We start from the raw sequence: 16,044 nt of genomic DNA on the forward strand, positions 1-16,044 counted from the left end.
CTTCCTCGTTTGGATCTATAGCCCTCCAGTTTCGAGCGCAACTGAGATAGCTTGGAGGGCGTTGATCGATTTGGAGGGACCAGATCTGATTGATGTCGATCGATCTAGAGATGGTTGGATCTGGTTGACGTTTGGCCAATTTGGAGATGATCGGCTTAGATCTCGTCGGCGTCCAGTCGATCTGGTTGTCAGGAAATTGGTGGCGTTGGAGTAATGCGCGAAGTTTCTTTGATTAGATGCTTGTTCTTTTCTATAAACGGGCCTGAGTCCTTCCTCTAACGTCAATTTATTATGGCAAAATCCATCTTGAGTCAGGTTGGCTGGAGCTAGACGGTGACTGCAGGTCGGCGATGGCAGGACCTGCAAGATAAGTTTTCGATTAGAGTTGGCTCCGGTGGGGATCCTCCGATGCTCAAGTTAGATCTCTGAAATAGATGAGAAGGAGCGAGCATTTTGTGAGAGAAATAATTTCATATCTTGGGGTTTTCCTGTGGGCTTCTATTTATAGATAGAGGCTGAAGAGTTGTGAGAAAATTGGAGAATTAGACGATTAGTCCTGCCTTATTATGCGAGATATCCTTATTAGCTCTAACCTTATCTAGTGAGATACATTTGTTATCTTCTGTTTTTTCTTGAAAGATATATTTGTTATTTCTTTATTCGCTCGTCATCAGCTATTCTCGATAGGCACGGGATTTGAAGATCTGCATAGGGGCTGAAGGTCAATCTGTTATGCCGGATAAGGTCGCCCAAGTGCCTTGGAACGGCTAGCATCAAGGTTGGATTGGGCCCAGCTTTCCTATATGTCAGCTTTAATCGAGGAAAGAATTTCCTACCCATAATAGGTTCGATATGGTTGGGGTCTATCCCTTGGTAGCCGGAATCTTCTAGCTAGCATAATGCACCTGCTTCAAAATCTTTCTAGAATCTTGAACCCTTACACTCACACCCGAACCCACTCTCATAGGTGCTCATCTCTGGCAATCAAGGTCTATCCTCAATAGTTTGTGCATGTATATAGGAGATTTTTGTAGAAGATGAGCCTAGAATATGCCCAGTAAATGCTAAGGATTCATCAAATCCATTAATTGTGTTTTAAATCCACTATGTTTTCTTCAAGTTGGACTTATTGGTATTCTGGGCATTTTGTGCGACTTCAGTTATGATGACAGTGTTTTCTGAGTATCGGAGTTAGTGACTCTTGAAGCTGAAGTTTTATTTATATTTCAAGATAACAACTGCAAGGAAATCCATATTTATGGCTGCAATAAATCAACTAGTAGGATTGAAGTCCTGCTGTTGCTGAGCTAGGTGCAATAATCATAGCAGCTTGGAAGTCATCAGAGAATAATATTTCCATGCAAGGAAGATTTTAGGAGTGCTACATTGGTAAGATATGGGTCAACATGCCTACAAATGACCTTCCTATAAGGGAGAAGAGGTGATGGAGTAGAAGTTGCACAAATAGATTGCTTAAATTTGGGAATTCATCTATCCAGATTAATCCTATCATCCAAATAGGATTGCTTTTTTTCTCCCATTTGCCTTTCCATAGTGTTTTATTGGACATATATACACTCCATCAACTATAAGTAAAAGCCAATAAAATATTTTGATACTTCCATCGTTTCTCAATTTATCTTTAGTTTGAGAAATATTCTCATAAGGTCATGGGAAACTTTATTTAGTGCTACAATTCTGAATATCCTTGAACAGTTTATGTACATTTCGCTTTGCATATTCTTTTCTTACAACTTTAAATTCTTCAAGAATTACAAGGTTGGTGGCAGGCAGTACAGCCAGTACCAATCCACTTTCAGCTGTTTTTTTATCAACTTATTATTTAGATATGCCCTTTTTTATTTTTGTGACTCCCGAGGGGTGGTGTTGTAAGGTATGCATCCTTTTCTTTGATGTGCATAGTTTCCACATGTTTTTAATACATGTTTTGAAATGCACAAACCATTTCCTGTACTGTGTATTGTTTGTTCATTTCTTGTTGAAGGTACGTACTATTTCATTTATCTTTTCTCTTTCTAGCAATTATACCTTATAACTATTGTTTATTGCGAAAGAAAAATTCTTCATTTCATTTTTCTCGTTGAGATTTTCTTATATATGCACTCTTGCTCCATCTTGGTATATCCATGTTCTATTTGTATGCTGAATGTCCAGAAAAATTCACCCTTCCACAGTTGATCATAGTGTAAGATCAATAGTTTTCACCCCTCTCATTTGTTGTTCTTCTCCTTTTGCAGCATGCCCTATACATTGTCTATATAGCTGCTGGTGTTTTTGTTGCTGCTTGGATAGGTAAGGTCAAATTATAGTCATCCAACCTTTTTATTATTTAAATATGTTCTTGATGCATATACTGAATTGATTGATTCTATAGAGGTCTCATGCTGGATTCTTACTGGAGAGAGGCAGACCGCAGTCATCAGGTCAAAGTATGTCCAGGTTTTGCTGAACCAGGACATGAGCTTTTTTGATACTTACGGGAACAATGGAGACATTGTTAGTCAAGTATTGAGTGATGTGTTGCTCATTCAATCTGCACTAAGCGAGAAAGTATGTTTATGAGCTGGACTATCTTTTCATGCTGTGGACAGATATTTTTGTTCCTACATGTTTCATCTGAAACATGTAAAAATACATTTATTGTAAAATCTGATTAGTTTATTTGAAGTCTCATCCAATGCATTTGTCTCTTGTAATGGGTGCAACCATGTTACAGGTTGGAAACTATATCCATAACATGGCTACATTTTTTGGTGGTCTGGTCATTGGATTGATCAACTGTTGGCAGATTGCACTTCTGACACTAGGCACTGGTCCATTCATTGTTGCTGCAGGAGGAATATCAAATATATTTCTCCACAGGCTTGCTGAAAATATTCAAGATGCCTATGCTGAAGCAGCGAGCATAGCTGAACAGGTTTTTCTCGAAGCAATTTACCAGTATTTTTATTATGAGTTTTATAGTCCTGCTCAAGTTAGTGGTGTGTCTGTTTCTTTTGTCTTTGTCTGATAGTTTTCTGCCTGAAATTTGTTTTCAGTTGAGTATATGTCATTCACTTTTACCTCAACAACAATCTGTTATGATCATTATAAATATATTCAAAAAGATTAAGTGCATAAAATCAAGCTGCTTAGCTATTTAAAATTATTACAGTTTCAAGACACTGCTTAATCATATTGTATCATCTGATTTTGCCAATTTTCAGCAGCTTGCTATGATTAACCTTCCACCCCTTCTTCTCGAAGGTAGTGGCCGTGAGGATTCTGTTGTTGGCCAGGCTTTGGAAAAGGCCTACTGTTCACTTATGGAAATTCCTATGGATCAATAGAGCCCAGATCCATGCATAAGGGTGCTGGGCAGCTGGCCACTCGCTATTGCTTTTTTTCTTGTTTAGATCACATTAGAACTGAAAACCCTACCATTTCTGGCTTCTTATCTATTCCCTTGAAAACCATAGGGTCCATAACTCTTCATCACTCTTGTGCACAAAAAAAGATAGCTGACCAGTAAAGACTCCTATGTTTTTTTCAATAACTCTCTTTGCCTAGAAAGCTTGCTGATTGTAAATGTCTCTAAACAGGTCATTGTTTAAGCTTATGGACCACTTTATCATGCTGTGTTCTCACTTTCTTTTGGCTTTTGCACCTGAATAGAAGTATGTTGTTTTCTTCACTTATGCATGATACTTAACCTTAGCTATTGTGGCATTATTGTAGTACCAAATTGCCATCCCAGAGATTTTAATTAAATTAGATACTTATGCATGGTCCTAACAACAACTCAACACCCCAATTTATGAGATTGCATGAACAAAATCTGCAATCAATTAGCTAACTGCATTGATCAGTCGGACGATGATGTTTTGCGCCATGGTTCACCATCTCGGTACCGGATCTCGTACAGGTACTATCTTATTATAGTGTTAGTACATGGTATGATACAAGATGGTGAGATGTACCAAGTATTGGTATGGTATGAGACTGCATACCAGTGTGGTACTTATGGTACAGTACAGTATCAGCCAGTACAACGAACCTTGCTTTGTGCACATATGTGTGAACCTGTTAAGAATGTAGCAATGGATTACTGACTATGCAGATAATGTCCTATGGCTACTTTGGAAACTGGTCATCTCTCTCAAGAAACTTAGGTGATATTGTTGCTATGGACAATGCTTTTCTGTACCATCTATGGATAGGTAAATTTTGTTAGAGGACTTTTTTTAACTAGTACTGTTTTACATATATATATAGAAATATCACTTCCTGTAATTATGATTATATATATGTTTGTTTTCCATGCCCTTCCCTTTGGATATTATTTTTTGGATGTTATATTAGATACTGGTTCCTGCTATGTTCAGAGTTGTTGAAATCTTCTATGCTGTTGATTTATTCTTTTTCCTGTTATGATGGGCTGTGAAGTTTGGGATTTCTCTCTCTGAGGTGGAAATTAGTAATAACAGTTTGCATTAATGAATTAATGACAGTAGCAAAATGCATTCACCAGTTGCATTATGAACTCTTAACAGCAGAATGCCTTTGTTGTAATACTGCAAATAATATGCAGTTGGTGTTGCAAAACAAGTAATACTAGAATATACTTTCTGAATACCGTCGTTGTTGGGTGATAGGTTGGTCCAGTTCTTTTTGGTAAGATGTGGCACGGCAGTTGTTGATAAACTGATGATATATCATTAAACCATGCAGGCAATCTCATATGTCAGGACTTTGTATGCATTCACAAATGAAACTCTGGCGAAATATTCATATGCTACATCACTTCAGGCAACACTGCGGTATGGGATATTGATAAGTCTTGTGCAAGGCCTTGGTCTTGGATTCACGTATGGACTTGCCATATGTTCTTGTGCTCTACAACTTTGGGTTGGGAGGTTCCTTATTTCACATGGAAAAGCTAATGGTGGTGAAATTATAACAGCTCTGTTCGCTGTAATTCTAAGTGGCCTGTAAGCATTTGTTGTCTCTTCTAAAGTGTAAATCTTATTTTATTTATCAAGCACAGCATTTTTCTTATTTATGTTTTTATCATTTACAGTGGATTAAATCAAGCAGCCACAAACTTTTACTCATTTGAACAAGGGAGAATTGCAGCTTATAGACTTTATGAGATGATAAGCCGTTCAACCTCCACTGTTAATCAGGATGGGAATACCTTAGCTTCAGTACAGGGAAACATTGAATTCCGGAATGTATATTTCAGCTATCTTTCACGTCCGGAGATTCCAATTTTAAGTGGTTTCTACCTAACTGTACCTGCCAGAAAAACTGTGGCTCTTGTTGGTAGGAATGGTTCAGGAAAAAGCAGTATAATTCCTCTTATGGAGCGCTTCTATGATCCTACGTTAGGTATTATTGTGATTAATTCATTAGCCACCTTTTACCATTTTCATCTGCATTTCTTGGACCTGTGACCGAAGAGTCGAAAGGCTTCTTTACCTTTTGGTGCAGGTGAAGTCCTTTTGGATGGTGAGAATATAAAAAACCTGAAGCTAGAATGGTTAAGAAGCCAAATAGGACTAGTCACCCAGGAGCCAGCTTTGTTAAGTTTGAGCATCAGGGAAAATATTGCCTATGGAAGATCTGCTACATTTGATCAAATCGAAGAGGCTGCCAAAACAGCACATGCGCACGCATTTATCAGTTCACTTGAAAAGGGATATGATACACAGGTATGTAGAATATGTTTCAACCTAATTAACGGAGTCTATATCAATTTCTTCCACTCATTAGTTGAGTGAAATGCATGTCAGGTTGGTAGGGCTGGTTTGGCATTGACTGAAGAACAAAAAATAAAGCTTTCTGTTGCTCGGGCTGTGCTTTCAAACCCATCTATTCTTCTACTCGATGAGGTCACAGGTGGACTTGATTTTGAGGCAGAAAGAGCCGTTCAGGAGGCATTGGATATTCTCATGTTGGGACGGTCCACTATTATAATAGCCAGACGCCTTAGCCTTATAAGGAATGCTGATTATATTGCAGTGATGGAGGAGGGTCAACTTGTTGAAATGGGTACACACGATGAATTGCTGAATCTAGATGGCCTTTATGCAGAACTCTTAAGATGTGAGGAAGCAGCAAAGCTTCCTAGGAGGTATTTATATACTAAGACAACCTTCTGTTCAAAGTCCTTTGGTATCCTTTCATAATATGGTTTAAGAGTTTTGCAGGCTTAATTTACTGTAGTCCCTTAATTTTTATTACACCTGTCTGTTTTGAAAGTTACCAGTATGCTTAAGTTTCTAGTGTTTGTTATATGGTTGCCGATTTAAAGCCAACATCATTTTTAATTCATTTGCTAGGTATTTCTAATGGCTTGTGTGTTGGGTGAATACTTTCACTGGTTAAAGCATACCTCGGCTTTATAACATCATTCAAAGCACCTGCATGTTGTTGATTTGGATGATTGTGAAACCATCGTGCATCACCTTCCTCTATGCATAACTGTTAACTATTTATGTATATATGTACCATCCAAGTTAGAGATTTTTTTTTTCAATATTATATTTTTTTAACCATCTGCTCTTGTTCCTATATTCAAGTGGTATAGCTTCAGTGTGTGTGTGTGTGTGTGTGTGTGTGTGTGTGTAAAGGAGTATACACATTGGTCCAGCCATCACAACATATCATTTGTGTGTACCCATCCCTAAAATATACATTTAAGGGGACCTATTGATCAATACCTGGTTGCATTGTGTATCATTGGCCAATATGGGCTTGTATTAGCCAATTTTACTTGGACAGATGATATGGGTGTCAATGCCCAAAAGAATCCAACAGAGGAATCTTCTAATAATTGGTCGTGAGGACTTGTCTAAATTGACTATACGTATGTGTAAATATGTATTGGTAAACAGGAATCTTTAAAGAATTAGACACAAGGACACATCTATATTAAATATATGTATGTGTAAATATGTATTGGTATATGCATATCATAGACAATGAGCTACATCAATGCTCCTTAAGTTTATAAATGATAGGATGGTTGCTGATTATTATGTTAAAATCTAAAATTTTCATTAGAAGTGCCAAATTTTCCCGATTTTCCAGGTGTCTGACCATCAAAAGACCCAAAATTTGGAGTGTCCAGGTAAAACTGGTATTAGCATATACCAGCTGATAAGTGTCCTATTGGTATGTTCAACAAGTGGCCTTTGGTGTTTTCTCTGTGTACATGATAAAACAGGCGCCTACTGAGGTGGCACAAGGAAGGGCACAGATGGAATGCAACAACAGGATCATGCTTTTCTTAATTGTGGCTCTGGGGAAGGGTCATGAGGTCTTGTTGGATTTGTCCGTCTTCTGCACCATCTGCTTCTTAATGCAATTGCATCAGGAGATCGATGCTGAAATATGTTCATGACAATGCAAAATCAATAAAATGTTCCTCTAGTGGGATGCACATGGAGATGTGGATGCAGATTGAAAGAAGCATCACAGATTAAGGATTTAAGTTTTGGTGGGATGGCGGGGCATCCTACCATTCCGAATGGTGGGACGGGGCACCATCCCAAGTGTCGGGACAAGACTACGATAAGATGGAGACTAGGATAGGATGGGGCATCCATTCTTCCAAGTGTTATGATGCGGTGTGCCCAATTCCATGGAAAAACCAAGATGACCCAATCTCAGAGGATTTGAGTCCTTGTCAGAGATTACCCAAGCTGGTTGAATGCACTATGGTTCATCACGAAATGGAAACATATTGATCAATGAGGGTGTTTATGGATAGGATTAATGAAACATGGATGGATTTATATGAACATCCCTAGTGTAGTTCTGTTATTAACAATCATCTAGGGGCTGTATTTTTCAAAGGAAACATTTTCTTTTGGTGAGTTGGAATGCCAAGCAATGTGGAAAGATCTAGAATATACGATGGTTATGGCAATTATGGGAATGCTAAAGTAAATATAAATAATTTAGGATGGTTTGAGTTTGTTAGATGAAGTTTAGGAGTGACTCTGGCAAGGTATATGGTAATGGAATACTGTGTAAGATGGTTTGATCATGCACAATCATAAACAAATGGACACTGTTTAATGTTTTTGGAGATTCCTTGCATGTGAACCATTTGCCACAAAGTAAGCATAAGTGGTTAATGATTTGCTTGCTGAATGGTCCTTGCAAAGTATTGCTTGTGGTATGGTTAATTGAAGACTAGAGTATGTGGCCCTGTTGAGTATGTATAAGTTCTTTCAGATGAAGATTGTCTAGATTACGTCAAACTCATGAGGTCTTGTTAATATATACATCATCATGGCAATTTTGCATTATTGGGGGTAGCTGGTTATTTGGTGAAGTCAAATAGACAGGAGTGCACATGCTTTTGGCTTCACCCAGCATTGCTCTTCTGAAAAATCAGAAACCAGTGCTGTGTTCAGATACACTCGAGGTTGAGTGTTGAGCATGGCCATAATATCTCTCATGGAAGGTACTTTTTCCATGTTCCTTGGGAGTCTGGAAGGATGCGTCAGCATGAGATGAACTTGAAGTAGTACAAATATCCTAGTGAATGGTGGCTTCTTCATGTGAAATTTAAGCTGGTGCTAGATATCTTGTTTCATATCATTGCAGACAATTTCAGCGATGACTGCTGTCTACTTAAGTATACAGATGTTTTATCATTACCGCTTCATTCAGAGTGGAAGGAACTTCATCAAGTGCCTTATGCCAGGCTTAGGAAGTCTTTATTTTTCCTCTCATAGGAATCAGTTAGCCAAAACGTTCATGGTAGAGTGAAATATTTTGCTACACCTGGTGAATCTTTCTATAGGAATTGTCTGTCCAACTTCTGTGGGAGAGATCTGGCTCTCAGATTGGCTGATTATTATGAGAAAAGTTTGTAGTTCATTAGCTTGAGAACATGCTACATATTTTGTTATTTAAGCTTTTTGGTCTTTATCACATTGTCACGATATCCAGTATGCTACTTCATATTTTGCAATCCTCTACTTTTGATACTTGTCTTCATCCTTTTTAGGGAAACTTATGGACACGGAATACCGTACCGTCCCATACCGCCCGTATAGTATCGTACCGATCTCGTACCGGTACGTCATATCGAAGCGTACCAACAGTACCGTACCGTACCAAACCGTGTACCGACATTAAACAGAATTTCACTGGTACGGGGTCCGGTACCGGTACGGCGAACCTTGCTTATGGATGCTTTATTTTTATCAAAAATAATGGAAAATAATAACTATTGCGGCTTTTGGAATTTGTTCATATCTTCTACTTGTTTTGTGAAGTAAAAGCTTTTGGATCTACCTGTTACATTTCTGAAAGTTGTGTGGTTGATCACATTGTTAGTGCCATCAAAATGCATTTTTTTCAAAGGTTAAAATCATGGAGGATGGAATCTCATATCAAGTCACTATCCATTTGACTGATCCAACATCCATTTATATAGTTCACTAGATGCATTCCTTTGTTGCATGCTCATGGGTATTGCTTATTCAACGCATCAAGCTGAGGAAATGTCAAGAGACTTTTCTTTCCCTTTCTCAGGACACCTATCAGGAATTACAAAGAGTATTCAACTTTCCAAATTGAAAAGGATTCATCAGCAAGCCACAGTTTTCAAGATTCATCGTCTCCTAAGATGGCAAAATCACCCTCTTTTCAAAGAGCTCATGGTGCATTTCGGCAGCAAGATTCCGGTTACAACTCTCATGAATCACCAAAGGTTCACAGTCCAACTTCAGAGCAGATGGCGGAAAATGGGATGCCCTTGGTGGCAACAGAACAAGCTCCATCCATCAAAAGACAGGACAGTTTGGAAATGAGATTGCCTGAGCTTCCCAAAATTGATGTTCATTCTATAAATAGGCAATCCTCTAATGCTTCAGACCCAGAGTCACCTATTTCTCCACTCTTGACATCCGATCCTAAAAATGAGCGTTCTCATTCGAAAACATTTAGCCGTCCTCTTAATCAGTTTGATGACATGCACACCAAACAGAGGGAGATGAAGGACTTGCAGCACCACAAACCACCATCATTTTGGAAGCTTGCAGAGCTTAGTTTTGCAGAATGGCTTTATGCTCTTCTAGGGTGCACCGGTGCTGCAATTTTTGGTTCATTTAATCCGCTTCTTGCTTACAATATTGCACTGATAGTGGCAGCGTACTACAGAATTGATGTCCAGGATATACAGAACGAAGTGAACAAATGGTGCTTGATCATTGCAGGTATGGGCATTATTACAGTGGTTGCCAACTTTTTACAGCACTTCTATTTTGGTATAATGGGGGAGAAGATGACTGAGCGAGTTAGAAGGATGATGTTCTCAGGTAACTGATATTGTCTTTATATTGTAGAAAAGTTTCTTTTCACATAAACTTATTATGGTGCATCTGATGAAAATTCCCCGTTAACATGCATGTCAACTGATCTCCAATTTCTTCCAGCAATATTGCATAATGAAGTTGGATGGTTTGACGAAGAAGAGAACAGTGCAGACATGTTATCCATGCGTTTGGCGAACGATGCAACATTTGTCCGTGCTGCTTTTAGCAATCGACTATCTATATTCATACAGGACACTGCTGCTGTTGTTGTTGCCTTTCTTATTGGGATGCTGCTAGAATGGCGAGTGGCTCTTGTTGCACTGGCAACTCTACCCATCCTAATAGTTTCTGCTATTGCACAGGTCAGCTTTATATATTCTTACTTAGCATCTACTTGGTATCTGATGTAGGTCTTTTTCTCCTTTGCTTTCTATTTCCATGGGTTGATGCACTCTAGTTGGGACTCGTTTAGTTGATGGGAATTGGAGGGGGGAAGTGTACTCCATGAGAAAATGGAGAAACCCCTCATGTTTGGTTGAAGTTTTTAAAGGAGAGAGATTGGAAAGTGGTATTCCCATGGGAATAAATTTTTCATGTTTTATGGGAAAGAAGATATGAGTTTTTGGTTTTCCCTTGGGAAAAGAATTGGGATTCTTTATTTTCCTAAAGTGCCTTTAAAACTATGAATAGAATGGGGTAAGGTCTTTTTTTTTTTATTAGGGATATAAGAGGTATTTTACATAGCTTTCTTAGAAAAATAGATGCTTGATCAGATACGAGGCACTTTGAGATGTGTCACTTTCTTGTGGTCAACCCAATATGCCAAATCCACTTTCGTAGGCATCATATTCCTAGGAATCTACTTCCTAGACAAAACATTCCAATGAGGGAATTTTCTTCCCATGAACTGAACGAGCCCATGCAGGTAACAGTCTTTGATATTGTTTTCAATTATAATGCCAAGGGAATGAACACATTAGACAAATGTTTCAATATAAGACACTAATGGGTTTTTATTCCCTTATATAGTTCTATGTGGCTCATGGAACTAACGTTAGTCTATCTTATAAGGTTATTTTCATGGGCTCTATTACCTTCCAGTTTATCTGGGTCATCTTTCTATGAGGATTTGAGAACAATTTGGGAAGGTAGGACTGTGATTTCGCTGGTTTCACATTCTCTGGCCATTGGGAAGCTATGATTTTATAAGTTTGTTTTCATGTGTTCATTGTCAGTGTCAGGACATACGCTGAGATAACTATCGCAACCATGGCTGTTTGCAACAAAGTTGCATTGTAATAATTTAGGCTTATATTTCAGCGTTAAGGATCAGGAGTGGTGCAATTTTGGTTTTTTTTGGTGGGTTGCCTGAATCTGTAGCCTCGAGCAAACAAGTACATTCGAGAGGTTTGAATTATCCCTACAAAAGTCCTCATTCAGCTTTGGATGCCTGAATGCATTATTAACCAATAATTTCTATGAATGGCAGAAACTTTTGTGTGTGTGTGTGTGTGTGAGAGAGAGAGAGAGAGGGAGAGGGATTGGAGAAATGACTTTGATGAAATGACTTTGTATGTGTTATCTAGACATCTATACTGGTCCTTAGAGCCTGTTGGCATGCCAATACGAGGGTGCACCTTGGATAATTTCTTCTGAACTGACTTGGAAGAGAGTTGATGGACTGAGGAGAGAAGGAACTAAGATATGCATTTTAGTTTCGGAAGGAAGGAAGAAACTCCCACCTGATGTAATATCCCAGACAAGATAAATCATCTATTTCAAAATGCAATTTTCTTATATGTGTTGTTAAGAATAAAATTCCTCCCCTAATGGTGAAACACTCTCTCTTAATTGCATCTTAGACTCCCTGTTTTTTAGCTGTACATGGATTTTTCTACGGATAAACCATCTAGGAATCCAGACAGGCCCATTGGGACTCTAATCTTTTGTTTAGTATAAACCTTTAGGCTGCCTTTGGTTCGGCGTTGAGATGGAATGAGCCCCCGTTAACCACTTAATCCAAATATTCTCACCAAGCACCCGCTATTGACCTACTTTTTACTAGTGGAGTATGTGGCTTGAGAGGTAGGACTGCAGCATTTTTCCCCTTTAACCTGGAGTAAATTGTACCACCCTTATAATAGTTTACTCCGGGTTGAAGTGGGTTAGGGATAGGTTGGTCCATTTATTTTGCTAGTAACTTATTCTGAAAAGGAGGGGGTCCTAAAAGGGATGCATACTTGAAGGTATTTTTCACACATGCAACATGGCAAATGTGAGACAAGGTTAACTATTTTTCTCAGCTAAATCTTTCACTTCTTAGGAATAAACTGATTTATGTTTATTGAAAATAATTAATGTATTAGTGTGATGCAAAATTTTAATGGAACATATAGGGTGATGACTTGCAATTGTTATGTCTGTAGTCATATCTTTTTTCTTCAAGTTTTTCTTTTCTCTTAATTGGTTACTAAAGTAACAACTTGATCACTTTGTGGTTTAGCTGCTGTTGTGTGCTCATTGCTTGCATGAATTGGAAGTGCCAACATTTCTGTATGTGATTTTTTTTTTTTTTTGCCTATACTTATAATGTCCCATAGAGTTTAGGACCTGCAATTTGAGATCACATCAGGTTTATATTAGGGTAAATTTCTCTCTACTAAACATTGGAGTGACCATTTTTTCTACTTGCAGAAAATGTGGCTTGCTGGGTTCTCAAGGGGAATTCAGGAGATGCACAGGAAGGCTTCTTTGGTTCTTGAAGATGCAGTTAGAAACATTTATACTGTAGTGGCATATTGTGCTGGTAACAAGGTGATGGAACTGTACAGATTGCAGCTAGGTAAAATACTCAAGCAGAGCTTTTTTCATGGAATGGGCATTGGTTTTGCCTTTGGCTTCTCGCAGTTCCTGCTTTTTGCCTGTAATGCTCTTCTCCTTTGGTACACTGCGGTTTCAGTCAAGGATGGCCGTCTTACAATAGCTACAGCACTTAAAGAGTACATGGTTTTCTCTTTTGCCACGTTTGCATTGGTGGAGCCATTTGGCCTTGCTCCTTACATTCTCAAACGCCGGAAGTCCCTCACATCAGTATTTGAAATCATTGACCGTGAGCCGAAGATTGATCCAGATGATAACACTGGTCTTAAGCCCCCTAATGTCTATGGAAGCATCGAGCTCAGAAATGTTGATTTCTGCTACCCAACTCGCCCTGAAGTGATGGTGCTTAGCAATTTCAGTCTTAAGGTCAATGGGGGACAAACAATAGCAGTGGTGGGTGTTTTGGGTTCTGGGAAAAGCACAATAATTTCTTTAATCGAGAGATTCTATGATCCTGTTCTGGGCAAGTTTTGTTGGATGGTCGGGATTTGAAGTTGTTCAACTTGAGATGGTTGCGGAGCCACATGGGTTTGGTTCAACAGGAACCCGTTATCTTTTCAACAACCATAAGAGAGAACATTATCTATGCGAGACACAATGCAACAGAGGCCGAGGTGAAAGAAGCAGCAAGAATAGCAAATGCCCATCATTTCATCAGCAACCTGCCACATGGTTACGACACACATGTAGGAATGAGTGGGATAGATTTGACACCCGGACAGAAGCAGCGGATTGCCATTGCTCGTGTCGTGCTAAAAAACGCACCGATTTTGTTGTTAGATGAGGCCAGCTCTGCAATAGAGTCTGAGTCGAGTAGGGTGGTGCAGGAGGCCCTTGACACACTAATTATGGGAAACAAGACAACGATTCTTATTGCACATAGAGCAGCAATGATGAGGCATGTGGATAACATTGTGGTCCTAAATTCTGGCAGGATAGTAGAACAAGGTACGAATGATTCCCTGGTGCAGATGAATGGGTTGTATGTCAGATTGATGCAACCACATTTTAGTAAGGGCCTTCGTCAGCATCGACTCGTCTAGGTAGATGTTCCTCCAATGATATGTTTAAATTATTTTCAGTGTGGTTGTTTGAGTTCTCTTTCACCCATTCTCCAGTTGTTAGGAATGTCAATACTGTCGCCCTATCACTGGATCAAATTTGTTGTCAGTGGCAATTTACATGCACAATGGGTGAGATGGATGGAGAACTGACATGCTTTTAACAGGTTGATTGCGGTGGTGGTTGGTGATGGTTGACATTGTTCAAATGCTAGGATTGATAGGACAGAAATAATTGTGGAGTTAGGACAATGAGCAACTGAGGTGGCATGCTTGAGTGATTTTGTTATCTGCATTCTTTTGGAGGCTCGCATTCTCTTTACCGGGTTTATGCTGCCTCCTTGGTGTATTAATTTGTTAATCCAAAGGCAGAGCTGCAAGATTTTTTTCTTCCCCATTAGAGTTGATGGCTTGATTGTAGAAAATGCTATTCTCCAATTTCACTTCTTGCCGATTTGAAATTTTTGCTTTCTATACAGCTCTTTGTAATTTCTGATGGGTGATGTGCATGATATGAGAAAAATGTAAAATCATAAGTAGGTTATGTAAAACGGCTTGATAGTGGAATATGCTATTTTCCAATTTGATTTCTTGCGGTTTTGAATTTTTTTGCTTTCTTTCTACACTCTACGGCTCTTTTTTATTTCTTATTGATGATGCGCATGAATGTGGGGGCTGAAAATGTAAAAGAGGTAAGCAGGTCATGTTACCTCATTTTGCTAATGCCAGCACATGTTGTCCGCTGCTCGCTGCTTCCACGCTTCAGTGATAATGTATGTTGTGAGGCTTCTCTTTTCCTTGTGACGATGTTTGAAGAGGATTACGTTGCTTTTGTAGGAAATTGTGATGGCCAATTTTTGGAAACTTCAGCTATACATTGTCTTTACTCTTTATTGACCCAGGAGTTGTGTCTGGCTGTATCACTTGCAGGTTCTCGGGGACGAGATGAATTTACTCTGACGTGATCGGACTCTCTATCACGTTGTGTAAACCTTTAAATGCAAGTATGTAAGTTTCACCCCTTATTGCCCAGCTTGAGGTCTACTCAAGTTGTTATTATCTGACAATATTTCATGTTTTTGTAATAGAAATTATTTTAACCGCTCAGCTATTCATAGAGTGACAGAGGAAACTGATATCAGGTGTCAGTCCTGCAGCTATAGCGGCTCCCTGGATTGGCTTCGGTGATTAGCAGCGTATAACTGAGCAGGTATCGACCATTTCCTCTCATGTCCAGCAACTGAGGTCCATGGCCAGTTTGTGGTCACCTAAGAGTTGGACCCATAGTTGCCTACCAAGCTATAGCTTTCGGCAAGTTATCCTTAAGTACCCAAGCAGAGAAATCAATTTTTTTTTTTTCTGAAAAATAGAATTGATAAATAAGCCCACTATGTAATTGCTTGAAATCGAGATATGATGATTCGTTGCGGCTGAGATTGGTTCCAACGCAAAGTTGCAGGAACAATTCTCCATCTAGATGGAATTAAAGATACTGGTCATCATAACAGAAGCAGCATTCCAAAAAACAAATTTATCTACACAAGGAAAACAAGCATAACAAAAAAAATAAGGAAAGGGTCTTCAAAACCAAAAAATAAAAACTAACAATTTTTTTTGATAAATTAGATTTATTAATTCAATTCAGAAGAAAATCATCAGAAAATAAAATACTAGAATTCATTAGCAACATCTAATGAGGCCGTCTAAAGTGTAGATCTTGTGTGATTAGTTACATATATTGCCATCCAATCCACAACATTGTG

General features: G+C 38.7%; 1 protein-coding gene across 1 annotated transcript in view; it reads left to right on the forward strand.

Moving 5' to 3' along the window:
• Nucleotides 1-14,863, forward strand: part of LOC105044487 (ABC transporter B family member 20) — a 29,472-nt gene extending 14,609 nt beyond the window's left edge. The window contains 11 exon segments of the mRNA XM_073257194.1: nucleotides 2,259-2,313; nucleotides 2,396-2,571; nucleotides 2,738-2,938; nucleotides 4,732-4,991; nucleotides 5,081-5,391; nucleotides 5,494-5,714; nucleotides 5,796-6,136; nucleotides 9,559-10,343; nucleotides 10,461-10,702; nucleotides 13,035-13,677; nucleotides 13,680-14,863. Coding sequence (XP_073113295.1) covers nucleotides 2,259-2,313; nucleotides 2,396-2,571; nucleotides 2,738-2,938; nucleotides 4,732-4,991; nucleotides 5,081-5,391; nucleotides 5,494-5,714; nucleotides 5,796-6,136; nucleotides 9,559-10,343; nucleotides 10,461-10,702; nucleotides 13,035-13,677; nucleotides 13,680-14,263 — 3,819 coding nt within the window. The 3' untranslated portion in view covers nucleotides 14,264-14,863.
• Nucleotides 14,864-16,044: the final 1,181 nt, after the last annotated feature.

This window comes from Elaeis guineensis, chromosome 5, assembly GCF_000442705.2.
Source record: "Elaeis guineensis isolate ETL-2024a chromosome 5, EG11, whole genome shotgun sequence".
Classification (NCBI taxonomy): domain Eukaryota; kingdom Viridiplantae; phylum Streptophyta; class Magnoliopsida; order Arecales; family Arecaceae; genus Elaeis; species Elaeis guineensis.